General features: G+C 40.8%; 2 protein-coding genes across 2 annotated transcripts in view; one reads left to right on the top strand and one right to left on the bottom strand.

The window, feature by feature from the left end:
• gpr39 (G protein-coupled receptor 39) overlaps positions 1-12415 on the top strand; it is a 107235-nt gene extending 94820 nt beyond the window's left edge. The window contains exon 2 of the mRNA XM_041200232.1: positions 11701-12415. Within this exon, the coding sequence (XP_041056166.1) occupies positions 11701-12287 (587 nt within the window). The 3' untranslated portion in view covers positions 12288-12415. The remainder of the gene's footprint in view (positions 1-11700) is intronic.
• Positions 12416-12585: 170 nt separating this feature from the next.
• Positions 12586-15696, bottom strand: part of LOC121284673 (ly6/PLAUR domain-containing protein 1-like) — a 38642-nt gene continuing 35531 nt past the window's right edge. The window contains exon 3 of the mRNA XM_041200231.1: positions 12586-12818. Within this exon, the coding sequence (XP_041056165.1) occupies positions 12586-12818 (233 nt within the window). The remainder of the gene's footprint in view (positions 12819-15696) is intronic.

The raw sequence follows: 15696 nt of genomic DNA, 5'->3' as shown, positions 1-15696 counted from the left end.
CAGGTCATCTTCAGCTTTCCAGCTTCAATCTTCAATCCAACTTCAATCCAGAATGTTAACTTCAGATCAAAAAATATACATTTTTCATGTGTTATGTAGATTAGGTTGTCAATTAGTTCACTATGTTGATGCTCATTTAAGTACATGTACAGTTGAGGCTTAACATTGGAATGAGTGAATAGATATTGCAAAGATAAACATGTTCAATAGCTCTCAGCTGTGTTCCCTAAATGCACAATTCACCAATTAAACATCATAAAGACTCACATAAAGGCAAAAATGAGAGACCATTTGCTACAGCCTGTTATTTAGGCCCATGTACAAGAAGCATTGTTATTATTTTTATTAGGTACCCAATAATGATTCAGTGGGATCTTTTATTATTATAATTCATTCTCAGGGTGCAAGAATTGCTGGCATCCCTAATTGCTCTTGAGAAGCTGGTGGTGAGCCACCTGTTTGAAACATTGCAACCTATATGGTGTAGAAACACACACACTGCTTTTCTCTCTGATCTAGTGGTTGCTGTGGATCGGGAGTTGCATGTAGGCCATGCCAGGTATGGATGGCAGATTTCTTCCCCTGAAGAGCTATGAAGTGAAGATTACGTTAGTGAAGATGGTTTTATAACAACCTAGTAGTTTCACGGTCGCCATTACTGAGACTAGCATTTTATTCTAGATTTTTCAATTAATCGAACTTAAATTCCCCCCCAGCTGCCATGGTGGTATTTAAACACATGCCTCTGGAGCAAGTCCAGTCCCTTGGATTGGTAGTCCAATAACATTACCACTATACTACTGTTCAAATCGTTCATATAAGCCTTTCCTTTTTGTGTATTTCAGAAACTTAATTCGTTATCCTGGTTGAAACACATTTTAGATGTCATGTAATACTTAGCACAAATGTGAACGCAATTTTAAAAGGATATATACATTTCTACACCCTTGCTTCCCAGCACATGCATGTGTGCACAGAAATTGAGAAATTTCTCATTGGACTGTGTAACTCACTGTTCAATCCTGCCTTAGGGGATTGTAGGTTCACCAATGCATCCCATTTGTTTTCATTCTCCTTGCCAGGACATCTTCTAAGGTTGTAAAAAGAATTTTAAAAATATAACAATAAACAGAGGGACCTGAGGGTGCATGTGCATTGATCTTTGATGGTGGCAAGACATATTGAGAGAATGGTTAGCAAAGCATATGGGATCTTGGGCTTAAATAGAGGCATTGAGCGGGGAAGCTATGCTGAACCTTCATAAAGTTCTGGTTACGTCCCATATAGAGTATTGCATCCAGCTCTGGTCACTGCACTGTCAGGAAAGCTGTAAACATCCTTGAGAGGTTGAAGCAGAGATTTACCATCCTTATGGTTCCAAGGGTTGGTGGGGATGGGAGGGGGTTAATTATAAGGTTAGGTGGAAAGGCTGGGGTTGTTCTTCGAGGAACAAAGGAGTTTCAGGGGATATTTGTACTGGTTGACAATATTATGACAGACTTAGATAAGATAGACAAGAAAGAGCTCTTCCCATTAGCTGATGGTATGAGGAAAATGGATACAGATTTCAAGATTTTGGGCAAGAGATACAGGGGAATGTGAGGAAGAACTTTTTTTATGCAGTGAGTGGTAATGACCCGGAACTCACTATCCATGTGGGTGGCAGATTCAAAAAGAAATTGGATGGGCACGTAAAGAAAATAATCTTGCAGGGCTATGGGGATTGAGGGGGAATGAGACTGACTGGATTACTCTGTAGGTAGCTGACATTGACTCAATGGCTGAATGGTTTCCTTCTGTGCCATATACAACTCAATGACTCTAAAAGGACAAGGGAAAGTTGATCAGTATGTAAATCTCATTTTCTCATCGAGTTGCTCTTTCATGGACATGTGATTCTGAAGCTATGCACCAAGTTCATATCTTTCTGGCGGATTCAGAAATCAAGAGCCTGATTTTTTGGCACTCTATGAAGTAAGACAGGCAGGCATTTAAAATAGTGGCACCAATGGCATGTTGATTTCCCATCGCCATTCCCAACACTGGCAAATTTGGTCCGTCCAATCCAGATAACCAGTCCGATTTGCATTTGAGAACAATTAAGGTTGTTAAAGAGCTCACTTAAAGCCTGTTGAGGGCTATGTTCAGATTTTGGTGGGGACTCACACACTGCAGACTGGGTCATGAGCAGACCAGGTGCATGGAGGTGACAACACAACTAGAAGCTAGTCATGGCCACTCCAGGGAATCATGTGGGTCGATAAAAAGGAGAATGGCTCAGAGGGGGACTTGTCCATTAGTACATAGGTGCCATCGTGTGTGCAAAGATTGTGGGCAGACTGTTGACTGTGCTCGGGCAGTGTGGTGGGTTGTTAACCTCCTGACATCATGGGGGAGTAAGAGAAGACAGCAAAGCTTCTTGGCACAATTACATGCAAACATACGAATTGGGAGCAGGAGTAGACTAGTTGGCCCTTCGAGTTTGCTCCACTATTGAATAAGATCATGACTGATCTGATTGTAACATAAACTCCACATTCCTGCCTACCCCCAATAATGTTTCACCCCTTTGCTTATCAAGAATCTATGTACCTCTACCTTAAAAATATTCAAGACCCTGCCTCCACTGCCGGTTGAGGAAGAGAGTTCCAAAGATTCACAACCCTCTGAGAGAAAAAAATTCTCCTCATCTCTGTCCTGAATGGGGGCAACTGTTTATATTTAAACAGTAGCCACGAGTACTAGGTTCTCCCACAAGAGGAAACATCCTCTCCACATTGAGACTGTCAAGACCCCTCAGGATCTTATATGTTTCAATCAAGGTGCCTCTTATTGTTCCAAGCTCTAGCCTGCCCAACCTTTCCCCATAAGACAACCTGTGCAATCCAGGTATTAGTTTAGTAAACCTTCTCTGAACTGCTTGCAAAGTATTTACATTCTTCCTTAAATAAGAGACCAACACTGTACATAGTAGGGTACCTGAGCACAGGGAAGGCAGGAGCTGGCAATGAGGGCCTGACTCTCAGATTTCAGGTCCAGTGACAATGTGAAGCAACATTCTTCACAGGGAGACTGGGGCCCTGTTCATAGGGAGGGCAGAGGAGAGGGTCGAGGGCCTGAATGGACACAGAGATTATACCCTCAGCATAGGCTGTGCCATTGGAGCTGGAACTATCTGGATATGTCGGCGAACCAGTGCTGCAGGAAACTACAACTCTGCAGGCAGATGGTCAAAGAGATTTGAGCCTGCATAGTGGAAGACCTCACACTCCACAGCAACTCTCACCACGCCCTGCCAGTAGCCGTCAAAGGCACTGTGGCCTTAAACATCTTTGCCTCAGACTCCTTCTAGGGATCAGCTACAGATCTTGGTGATATCTCACAAATGTCTTCACACCACTGCATCTCCCAGGTCACTGACACTCATTTGCCAGATTGGGCCCTGCAGGTAAGAGCAGCAGTACTGGTTATCCAATTTAAGATGACTAGTTAAGTTCGTACCATGGCTCATTTACGCTTGCTAGAAGCAATATATATTCATATGTAGGGACCCAGTCTCTGCAAATGAAAGGAATATGTTTAATTTTTGTGCTGTGTTTGAACTACTTTGGTGCTTGGGGGAGCTAATAGCTCCCCATTGCTTTCCCCATGGCAATGTCTTAGCCAATCAGAATCAACTTACCAACCAATCATAAATTGTTGTGATAATTTGAAATTTAGCATTCCTGTGTTTGGCCTGGGTGTAAGACAAAAAGCTTCAGTAACATGTCTCTCTTTTGAACAATATCAAACTGAAAATCTTGTGGCTGAGGTTCTAGTCTGCCCAATTCACAACTGGGCAGATTTCCAGTCAAGGGATCCAGGGTGGAAATAAAGAAGGTACGAGGTTATGTCTTGAGGCTTTTGAGATAAGGTTAGTGTTCATGGCCAAAGAAAGCCTGGAAACCTTATATTGCATAGGGACATAGGACTTAGGAACAGGAGTAGACCATTCAACCCTTCAAACCTGCTCTGCTATTCGATAAGATAATGGCTGACCTGGTTATGGTCTCAATTCCACCTTCTTGTCTTCCCCCATAACGCTTGACTCCCTTGTCTATCAAAAATCTATCTAATTCAGCCTTGAATAAATTCAATGACCCAGCCTCCAATGCTTTCTAGGAAAGTGAATTCCACAGATTAATGACCCCCTAAGAGATAAAATTTCTCATAATCTCCATCTTAAAAGAGAGACCTCTTATTCTTAAACTGTGTCCCCTCATTCTAATCTCCCCCACAAGAGGAAACATCTGCCGGTAACCACCCTATCACTCTTCAATTGATATAAAATAACTCATGTTACCTTTCTAAAGAAGAGCAGGGAACTCTCCTATTATCTTGGCCAATATCCAACTTTAATTCAACAGCACCAAAACTGAAATTAACTAGTTATTCACTTCATTGCTGTTTGTGGAATCTTGCTGTGAGTATATTGGATTTGTGTTTGCCTACAATACAACAGTAACTGCACTCCAAAGAGTAACGAATTGATTGTGGAGCAGTTTGCTCTGTGGCTCTGAAAGATAGCATACAACAAGTGCAAGTTCCTCCTTGCTTCAGGTTGCTACTTGTAAATAAAGTTATTAGTTGCTTTTGTGTGTGATTTTTTTTGTAGTATCTGCTATTTTGAAGAGAATGGGGTGGTATATGAGAGACTAGGAAACACTAGTAAGTAGTGTTACTGCAAGTGAAGTAATTATTAGCCCTTACACATTTCTGCAAGACTCGAGCAAAGAAGAATGCAACTTTTGGATTGAAGGAAACAAAGGTCCATTTCTGAGTCAGAAAATGATGGTTCAGGACTACTCTTGAGCATGTAACTTACGTTGATATTTCAGTGCAGTGTTGAAGGTGTGGAGGAGGGCTGGTTTACTCGGTTGGCTAGATGACTAGCATTAGGATCAGATGAATGCCAACAGCATGGGATTTGAACCCTGTTCTTGCTGAGGCAGACTTGGGGCCTACCTCCACACCCTGCCTGTTGTAAAAATTCATTGCAGTTTGCCTAGCACTTTGGGACAATGAACTGAGAGCCTTTTCAAATAAAAACAGAAAATGCTGGAAAAACTCAGGTCTGGCAGCATCTGTGTCCAACATGACTCTTCTTTGAACTCATCTCTCCACAGATGCTGCCAGACCTGCTAAGCTTTTCCATCATTTTCTGTTTTATTTCAGATCTCCTGCATCTGCAGTATTTTGCTTCTATTCAGGTGCCTTTTGCCTGGTCTGGTAGCTAAGGTGCATGGTAAATAGTGCACTTGGGCATCGTTCCTCCTTCAACCAGAACTGAGTGGTCAATCCTCTCAATGCTGTTTGTGGGACTTTGTTGCATGTAAAATGACTGCTACATTCATCCACATAAAGTAGCCACAAGCTAAAATAATTTATTGTCATTGCAGCTTTTGAGACATTTCCGAGCAATAATGATTTATATAAATACAAGTTCTTTCTGAAGTTCTATTTTACATTTAAGTGAATTTATACTGTTAAGATGAAAAATATCAAAACTGTAGCAGAATATGAGGAAAATAAATTGCAATTATGTCATATAATGACAGTAAGATGAAAATATATCTGCAAAAACAAATTGCTGCAAATTTGGTTGAAGGAGGAATGATGGCCACAAACACAATTTACCATGCGTCTGAGCCACCAGACAAAAGGCACCTCATTGTCTCAGTTGAAGGACAGCGCCTCCAGTTATGCAGCACCCCCTCAATCTTCTTCTTCAGTTCTCTTCCCAAAGGCAGGTCCTTGGCAATTAGTCACTGAACCACAGCAAAGTGCCATGATTTTTATGCAATGGATAGGGTGTGGGGGTAGGCCACAATTCTGCCTCAGCAAGAATAGGGTTCAAACCCCATGCTGTTGGCATTAATCTGATCCACACGCTGGCTGTCTAGTCAACCAAGCTAACTGGCTGGAAGTCTGAAAGAAAAGCAGAAACTGCTGGAAAACTCAGCGAGTCAGGCAGCATCTGTGGAGAGAGGAACTTCTGAAATGGTTTTAGCTTTCTAATTTTATTCTGGCAAAAGTACAATAGATTAAAAAAATCAAATTTAATTAATTTAATATACAAATATTGGATGACAGTGTGGGTGCTGTTTGGGAGATGATTTGATATCACGAACCAATATTATTTGACAACTTTCAACAGGGTTTACTGTAGTTAATACACATTTATATAAGTAATTTTGCACTATTCTACTTTTAAAAGACCATTCTGAAGAAGTTAACTTGTGAGTTTTTCCAACGCTTTCTGCTTTTATTTTAAATCCAAATTAAGATTTGGAATAGGATTGAAAATTAAAATGTCCAGTCAGATCAAGACAGAAAAAACTAGCTAGCATTTAGATAGCACCTTATCATGTCCTCAGGGTATCCCAAAGTGCTTTCTAACCAAATGACTATTTTTACAGTGTAGACACTTATTATTGAGACAAACACAACTAGTTTGCATGCAGCTAGAACTCACAAACAGCAAATGTCCAAACAGCTAATCTGCTTTTGATGATGTTGGCTGAGGGAAGAACATCACAAGGACACCGGCGTACTCTGCTGTTTTTTAAATGATTCTTTTAGATCTTTTAAGTTGAGCATGGCCCTTGATTCAATAAGATATCTGAATGAAAGCACCCCCAGCAATGCAACACTCTCAGTACTCAGTGAAGTGCCAGCCTTTGTGCTGAGGGGCAGAATTTTGAGGTTGTCAGGCGGGTGCGGTGGGCGGGCCTGGGAGAGGCCAGGAAGAGCCTGCGATCGGCCCCCGGCCAACCAGCGTGAAAGGTGTGCTGAAAGGCTCAGTGCTGCCGGGGTGAGAGCAGAAGGAGGGCAAGCACTGAAGCCTGTGCAGGCTCGGCAGGGGAGGGGGTGGTGGGGGGCGCAGAATGAAAACTCCCTGAAGGCAGAGAGCTGCCTCAGGGAGCTGAAGAATTTAAAACCACCAAATAAAGATTTTAAAATGCAGAACAAAAATGTCCACACATCGGACTCACTCACCTAAACATATAGATCATAAAAATCCTGCGCAAACATTTTTTAAAAAATTATTGGAAACCTCAAACCTTTGGATGAGGTTTCCTCAAAAATCCAAAGGCCGCCTGGCCAACTCGCCTGCCCACCAACCGTAATGTTGGATGGGCAGTGAAAAATCCCAGTTAATTAATACATTAACGGCCTTAATTGGCCTCTTAATTGTCAGGGGGCATGCTGCCGACTCTATCACACCAGTGCTATTTTACACTCAGGCATGTCAGGTGTGCGCCTGCATTCTGAACAAAAAATCCTGCCCCTGGTTTCCAGTGTCGCTTGAAACCACAGCCTGACCCAGAAGGCAAGAGTGCTAGCTTCTAAAGCAAGGTGGCACTCTATTACCAACTGAGCCAAACTGGTGCTCAGTGATTGCTTTTACCATAATTTGAAGTTCTTCCTTTTACAATGACTTGCTCCCACATCCATTTGCTATCAGCAGGGAACGTAACTGAACAGAACTTAGTCTTCTATTCCATTGTTCACCCAGTAGGAGGCAGACAAAGTTAGCTGCCTCTAATTGGACTTCCTCAGGGAGAAGGACAGACATGAGTACTGTACAGCATTCTTTACCAGCAGTTTGGGTGAAGCGTAATAAGCCAGATTGCTTTATTGGCTCTCTTTATTCTGAACTGCTTAATCACATAAATGTGGAGAAAGCTCTCATCATCAGACCATGCTGCTCAAGTATACTTTCAAATGCTTCAAATCATTACTTTTTCTTTCTTCCTTCACTTTGCTAATAATGCACGGAGCCTGTAAAATTCATCTGTCAAAACGAAAACAAATGAGCATTTTTAACAGATTTTTGTTTGAAGCATACATTTGGATTTGCCTTGGTTAGAATTTTATACTAAAACCATGTTTGCCATCATCTACTTGGTATAATTATCAAAAAATTCAACAGTTCACGTTCTTTCTTTTTCTGCTACTAAGATGATTCTGAGTTTTCTCCTTTTAATAAGCAAATTGAACATAATTACATGGACACACATAAGGGGCAGAATTTTGCCCTTGTCGGACCGGCTCGGTAGGGATGAGCGGGAGCAGTCAGGAAGCTAATCGCTGCCCGTGATCAGGCTGTGATGGTGATTTCATGCTGGTGGGCCAATTAAGGCCCACCCAGACTGAAACACGCACTGCAGCAGTGAGCGCTGCCTGTGTCGGGGGTGGCGGGGGAGGGGGGGGGGGGAGGGAAGGAGGACCAGCACAGAAATTCATGCACGCACGAATGCGCACAGAAAAAAACTCAGGGAGATTAAGATTTTTGGCAATAAAAAAAAGAGATTTTAAAAATGTTAATAACATGTCCCCTCACGTGACTGTCATGAGCAGGGACATGCTGGAAATTTGAATGCATCACCCCCAACACCTCATCCGCCTCCCACGGCACCTTCCCATGAAATCGCAGAAGATGCAACACCTGCCCCTTTCCCTCCTCCCTCCTCATTGTCCAAGGGCCCAAACACTCCTTTCAGGTGAAGCAGTGCTTCACTTGCACTTCCCTCAATTTAGTCTACTGCATTCACTGCTCCCAAAGCAGTCTCCCCTACATTGGAGAGACCAAACGCAGACTGGGTGACCACTTTGTGGAACACCTTCGGTCTGTCTGCAAGCATGACCCAGACTTTCCTGTCGCTTGCCATTTCAACACTCCACCCTGCTCTCATGCCCACATGTCCATCCTTGGCCTGCCGCAGTGTACCAGTGAAGCTCAAAGTATACTGGATGAACAGCACCTCATCTTCCGATTAGGCACTTTACAGCCTTCAGACTTAACATTGAACCCTCTCCTCCACCATTACCCCTTTTTTTATCCTCTTTTTTCAATAATAACTTTTTTTATATTTTATCCACTTATTTTTTTTTTCATTTTTATTCATTGTTTTATCCCTACCTTCTATCCTATTTTCAATCTTTTTTCCCACCACCGTCCCCTCCCCCCACCCACAAGGGCCATCTGTCACTTGTTTATGTTGTTCTTTCCAGAGTGCTTACCCTTGCCCTGCTATTATCACATTCTGCTTTCTGACCTTAATGCCAACATCAGCACTTCCGTTAGCCCTCACCTCTACCATTAACACCCCCTTTGTCCTTTTGTTCATGACATCAATGACAATCTCTCCTTTGCCCCCACCTATCACTGGCCTTCTATCCAGCTTCACCTGCTCCACCCGCCCCCCCTTAAACAGTATAAATTTCATCACATTTTTACTTCTCTTTAGTTCTGGTCATACAGACCTGAAATGTTAACTCTTTTTTTCACAGATGCTGTTAGACCTGCTGAGTTTTCCCAGCATTTTCTGTTTTTGTTTCAGATTTCCAGCATCCACAGTATTTTGCTTTCATGTTAGAAATTAGCTTGAACAATGTTTAATTTTTTTTTATGATTGATCAAAACCTCATCCCGCCTGTGGATGAGGTTTCACAAAAAATCCAAAGGCCACTTGGCCTTTTCGCCTTCCCACCAACCACAAGGTTGGACAGGCAGCAAAAAATGCCATTTAATTAAATCTTTAATGGCCTTAATAGGTTTGTTGTTGGCAGGCACACTGCCAACTCCCGCGCATGCCCACCAACCAAAATGCCGCATGAGTGCATGATGATATTGGGATGCTTGCCCATGCGTTATTTTACACTCAATGGGGTCGGGCACGGGACCCCCTGATGAGCGGAAAATTCTGCCCATGGAGTTAAGGAGAATATCACCAATGTAATCAAATCAATAATTACCTTAGCTCACATTATTTTAATGATAGAATGCCAACCAGATCAAATTTAACAACATGGCAGGTTTTGAAGCTTCTATGAATTAGCACATTATATGGCAGTGCCACAGAGGCAATCTGGAGTACTTCTTCCACATATTTTCTCCATTATTTGAACTATTTTAGGTAAAACTATTATAACATAGTAGCAGCAAATTAAACCAACGAATAAATTGGAGAAATTAATTTCATTTTGAATGAACTTATACAGATTTATGATAATGTATTTTGTTAACTAATATATCATTCTATTTTACTAACAGGCAAAATGATAATAAACAGATTTTTTCTAGCATGCTAATGGTTGTAATTAATAAATGTGAATGATTCACTGGGCTGTCAGTAAGTTGGATTTCCCATTCACTGAAGTGAATTAGAATCAGTAACATACTATTATTGGAATGACTGCCCAGAATTATTATTGCAACTGTGCCATTCTTATTAACAATTTTTTTTGTTCCTGTTTGTTCTTTTGCATCTCTGTAATTGGATTACTTGAGCAGTTTTAAATATTTTTCCACAAACTTTTGTGCATGAAATGTGGCTGCTGTTCAGCTGCTGGGGAGATGTTATAAAATGCAATAGAAGTGCTGAAATCAGCGTTAGAGCACGTTGCACAGTATAATAGCTGCCTCAGGCAGATATTGTTCATCAGCACTGGGAGGTAATTCTACCATTCCCGAGGAATGACAGTAATAGTACAGTACTGGCTGTTTAATAAATAGGAACTATTCCACAAAAGTAGGAAAGTTATTTCACAGGTAGGGTGATAATTTACAAACAGGTTATGGTCAGCTTTATGAATGGAATTGAAAATCCTATTACGAAAACCTTCATGAAATATTTTGCTTACAATGTGTTGTATATTTTGTTAAATACTATCATTAGGGGGAAATTGGATGGCGTAGTAGGTTGCACACTTTTCTTTGACTTCTGATATCTGGATTTGAATCCAAACTAATTTCCAAAATGGATGTCTTCTCGCTCTGGCAGCTGCAAGGACTCAAAGTGAAAGCCACACTATTGCAGTAGAGTTAATATAACCTTGTGCACCATCTAGCTTATTATCCCTAACCAAGAATGTTTTACTGCCGAACACCGACATCCGTCACTTCAGCAAAACAAAACTAAGTTTGAAATGGAAACCAGCCATGACAAAATGTCACTGCTTCTTTCTTAAGTTGCATGTAGAGAAGCATTATTTGCCTGCAGAGGCAGCTTGCCAATTCATTGCAAGTGAAGCCTGACAACTCAATGTTTTGGACCTTTCATAGACGGCATTAGATAGGCGTGGTGATGTACACTGCAGGATGTACACTGAAAATTGGGCCTGTGTATCATAAACTGGAATATTCATACACCTAATGAACAAAAAACATTATAATGTAAGGGAAAAAATAGCTTACAGCACAGCCTGAACTGACTATTGTTACTATCCCATGATTTTCATTGAATGGCTTCATTTGTTGCTATAATGGCAAGCTGATAAATTGTTATTCCCCTGCTCAATTAAACAGGTAAATAATATGAAAACTGTGTTTCACATGAGAGTTCACATTGGAGTTTGTTATAGCTGATATTTATTCACCCACTCTCTTAATAAGTCACGTTTGTTCTTTAAGTACAGAATTGGAACCAGGGCTAAAAAATAATTCACTTGTATCTGCAATGCAAATATTTCCCATGCATTCTCCATTGTGACATTTCAGAGCTGATGCACAACTTATGCAACTATACTTTTGGCAATTTCTAACTTTAGGAAAATAGGTCAGTGCTTAAATGGCTTGTTTGAAATTATGATCTATGGACAGAGGTGCTTCTGTAAGATTTTTGCAAAAATGATTCTTTTTCTTTCTTTCTACAGTGCTCATTGTGGTCAGCTTGGCTGTGTGTTGGACTCCATTCCAAATCCGCCGTATCATGGCAGCATCCAGAGCAAAGACAAAGTGGACATTGACATATTTCAGAACTTTTGTAGACATATTGCATGTCTCAGATATTTTATTTTATCTCAGCTCAGTATTAAATCCATTGCTGTATAATCTGTCTTCTAAGCAGTTCAGGGTAGTGTTCATGCGGGTACTGTGCTGTAAATCCATAGAGCACATTAACATGCGGACACTAAGGAGAACCCGTGTCAAGTCCAAGAGCAGCACCAATCACTCCACAAGTTCACTGCTCCATTCCACATTCAAATACACCTATCCACGCCGGAAAACCAATAAGGATCTTTTGAGAACTGTGATGAAGGACACAAGTGTTGAACTTCAGCCACTGCCACATCAAAACTGTGATGCCAGAAAAACAAAGCCAGACTCTGGATTTAATACTGTCGGCTCAGTTTCAGGACCTAGCTTGTTGAAAACTAACTCAGAGCTTCCTTCCCCAGAGATAACCTCTGAGCTACACCTAATAGAGCAATCAAATGGAGTAAATGAAACTGAGATATGAAGCTTTTATAAAACACAAATATATCAAACAAAAATCACAGAGATTTCAAAGTGCTGTTAGTGATTCTTCCAAAAGTCATCTTTACAATACCATGTAAAATTTAAATAAAGCAACAGAATTGGCAATTGTCTCTGTGTTAAGATGGTCTGTTAATGTTCTTAGATGGTGATTGCCAGTTATTAGTAATGCAAGCTGTTACACAACAGCATGTGAAATGTTGACAGCAAAGCAAGGTAGGAATTTTCAGAATGCCTACACCTGTAATGATTGTTGCTAAAGTTGCCTTCACTTCATGAGATTATGTTGGAAGAAGTGATGTGAGTATTCCAACAGCAGCTAAGAGTTTTAGGCTTGCTCTTGATGACATTGCTGAGCTTCCTCTCCTTCTGGGGCGGGGTCCATTACAGAGTGGAGTGTTACAACAGCTGATGCACACGGATCCCAGTTTTCCTGGGGAACAAAATGACTGATAGCCTGCAGATGTAATGAGGCAAGATGTAGACGCAGCACAAGACTTCCGATACATAACACCTGCAAATAGAAAAACAGTAATCGTAAGACAAGTTTCAGTTTCATGCAGCTGCACTGTGCATGGTATCATTTACTATCTCTAGTGCAAAGACAAAACTAGACCAAAAATCTTTAGCCATCCTGCAGTATCTCGGGAGAGAGGGGTTAGAATCTGGTCTGCACTGGGAGTTTCTGTAAGACCTAGTAAGTGTTTGTGCTTCCTTGTAGCCCTTACCAAGCTGTTAGCATGGAGAATTAGGGCTTGGGAAAAGAATCATTGGCCTTCAAGAGGCCTGGCACATCTTTTTAACCTGTATGCCAGTAGGAAAAGGCATACCAGCCTCTTCCTTGGAAGGGGAGGGGGGAGTTAGCTTTTTCTTTGGTCATGGAAGAGGTAATAAATTTGAAGGGTAATCTTCATCCCAGTTTTAAAGTGGACCAATGTATTAAAAACAGACATTTTCTGCAAACGAGAGTCACTGCATCTTTGAAGTATGCACTTACACAATAGTAGAGTTATGACAACATATCGAAAATTAACCAGGGAACCTGGTGATTTTTGTCATTTAACTTACCACCCTTTGGAACTGGGTTCCATTAAAACTCATGGAAAGATTTTCCACTTTATTGTTGCAAAACAGCAGTGATCCTGCAGCCTGCTTCCTATAGGGTGGAATACTCAGTGACCAGACCCTAGCTGTTTTCAAAGCCCTCCTTGTTGCACATTGACCTTAAAGATCTATGCTCTTCTGGTGAAGTTATAGTGATGGAGTGGGAGCAGCTCCAAGGAAATTCTCAACTCTAAGGTACACAAAAATGCAGCAAAGGATTTGGAAATTATTAAAGGAGACTCTGAGCACTGAGAAGATATGATTTATTGTCTTGGGGGATCTGCAGGATGATTTCCCTAAGAATAATTTTTATTTTTAATGCTTTGCTTGATACATTTCCCAGAAATTGGAGCTTACATTAATTCTGCCAACCAAAACGTATTTTGGAAATATTAAGGATATTTTATATGAAAGTGTGAACATCAGTACAACTTTGGAGGATCCACTTCCACAATTGTTATCCACTCCCATGATGTTAATTTGTGAACAGAAACATTTTGCAATATAGGCTTACACTCATCTCAACTGGAAGTACATTCTACATTCAAAAGGCAAACCTGCTTCATTGTTACATATATCCCTATTCTGGACCTCATGTCAATCCAGAGAGGGTTCAAGAATGCATTGAGCCCAACAGTATGCAGAAAGGGAATGGGGCCAGAAGGTTTAGCTGTCAGGAAATCCAGAGAAATGGGTTTCCTGGAGATCCTTCTGTGTTTAAAAGTAGAATTTTCTTTTAAAAAGAATTGTGGGGTGGGCAGTCAGATGGTAGTGGGGGTGAGGGAGTGGGGGGGAGCGGTGGTGGTATGGTAGGGTGTTTACAGTTTTACTTGTTGAACCAGCGTGAAAGTCTCCTGCTTCTCTTGGCCCCAAGCAGTGCTGTAAAGGCGCTAAGTCTGTTTCTATCAGTCTTTTGCATCTCACCTTCAGCTTCTGGGTTTCCCACTACCCAGGAAACCTGGTCTGTAGGTATTAAGGATAAAAATAATGTTAAAATGGAGGCACACAATCTCCTTAAATATATCAAGGATCTGGCTCACATCCTGTGAGCAGGTTGGTCATCACGCAACGCACCTCCATTAAAATCAGAACTGAGCAGGTCAAAGACAGGTTGCCCATTTTAAAATTTTTAACTAATCAAACCGGTCCCACTGATTCAACTATGTTAACCAAATAACTTTCACAGTTTAGCAGGTTTAAGAGTATTGGAGTGAGTGAATATCACAATTAAAACCTTAGAAATGAGCTAAGATTAAGGGTCACACACAAATATTAACCTGTCTTTCTCTATTACAAGCTGACCAATAGACTGCTCTGCACATGTTTACTATTGTTAAGATCCAAAAACACAAAGTTAAAAATTACTATTGGTGAGATTAGCAAATTTCAATGGCATTTCTTTATCTGCTAATTTAACAAAGCCTTTAACCTGCTTAAAATAAATGCCTACTCTGTTTGGCTGACAGGCAGAAATCCTGCCCTCTGACTGATCTGATTGGTTGACAACATCTTATCTATGTGTTAAAGGCTGATTTTTATTGTGTGAAGTATTGCATTCCAAGCTAGCACATAGGCTAAAACATGTCATTAATTTAAAAATCACACAACTGGCATACAATAAGATGTTTGCTTTAACCACATAGCCAATTGAACAAAACATAATCATCTGGGAACTGTAATTAGAAGGTATTTATAGGTTAAGTTGGGTTGGGGAAGCCAAGATGAAACTTGACATTGCAAAATGACAGGTCACTGGAGCACATCAGAACTGGGAAAGCCAGATTTGCAGATGTTCTTCTGGAGATAGAGTATATGGTGTTGATGCCTTCCTCTCCAAAGTGTCTAGCATAGCAGACAAAAGAGAAATTGGCAGATAGTGCTGTCTCATACACTGACAGAAAGCTCAAAAAGATCAGGAAGATGTCAGATCTTAAGAAATTTGAAATGATAAGTTCAACAGTATTGCACTATATGATGCGCTTATGACACAAGCACATATGCAACAAATAATAACGTCTTAATAGTTCACACTTCTAATAATTGAAAACGCTAAGCAGTTGGATTAGGAGCTGCACTATCTCAATACAACTAGGGAAAAGGGTCCTTTTTTCGAATGGGGACATTTAGGATATATGTTATAGTTACATGTATACATATATATATTGTTTTGAAAAAATGTTTATTGATTTCACTTCCAAGTGCTCTATCCCTAATTTTATATGTTCTCTTGTTCTGGATTCCTCTACCAGAGAGGATAGTTTCTCTGTATCAAACCTATTGCATCCTTT

The sequence above is a fragment of the Carcharodon carcharias genome, chromosome 12, assembly GCF_017639515.1.
Source record: "Carcharodon carcharias isolate sCarCar2 chromosome 12, sCarCar2.pri, whole genome shotgun sequence".
NCBI lineage: Eukaryota > Metazoa > Chordata > Chondrichthyes > Lamniformes > Lamnidae > Carcharodon > Carcharodon carcharias.
Note: the sequence above shows the minus strand (reverse complement) of the source record. Positions and strands in the feature narration are given on the sequence as shown.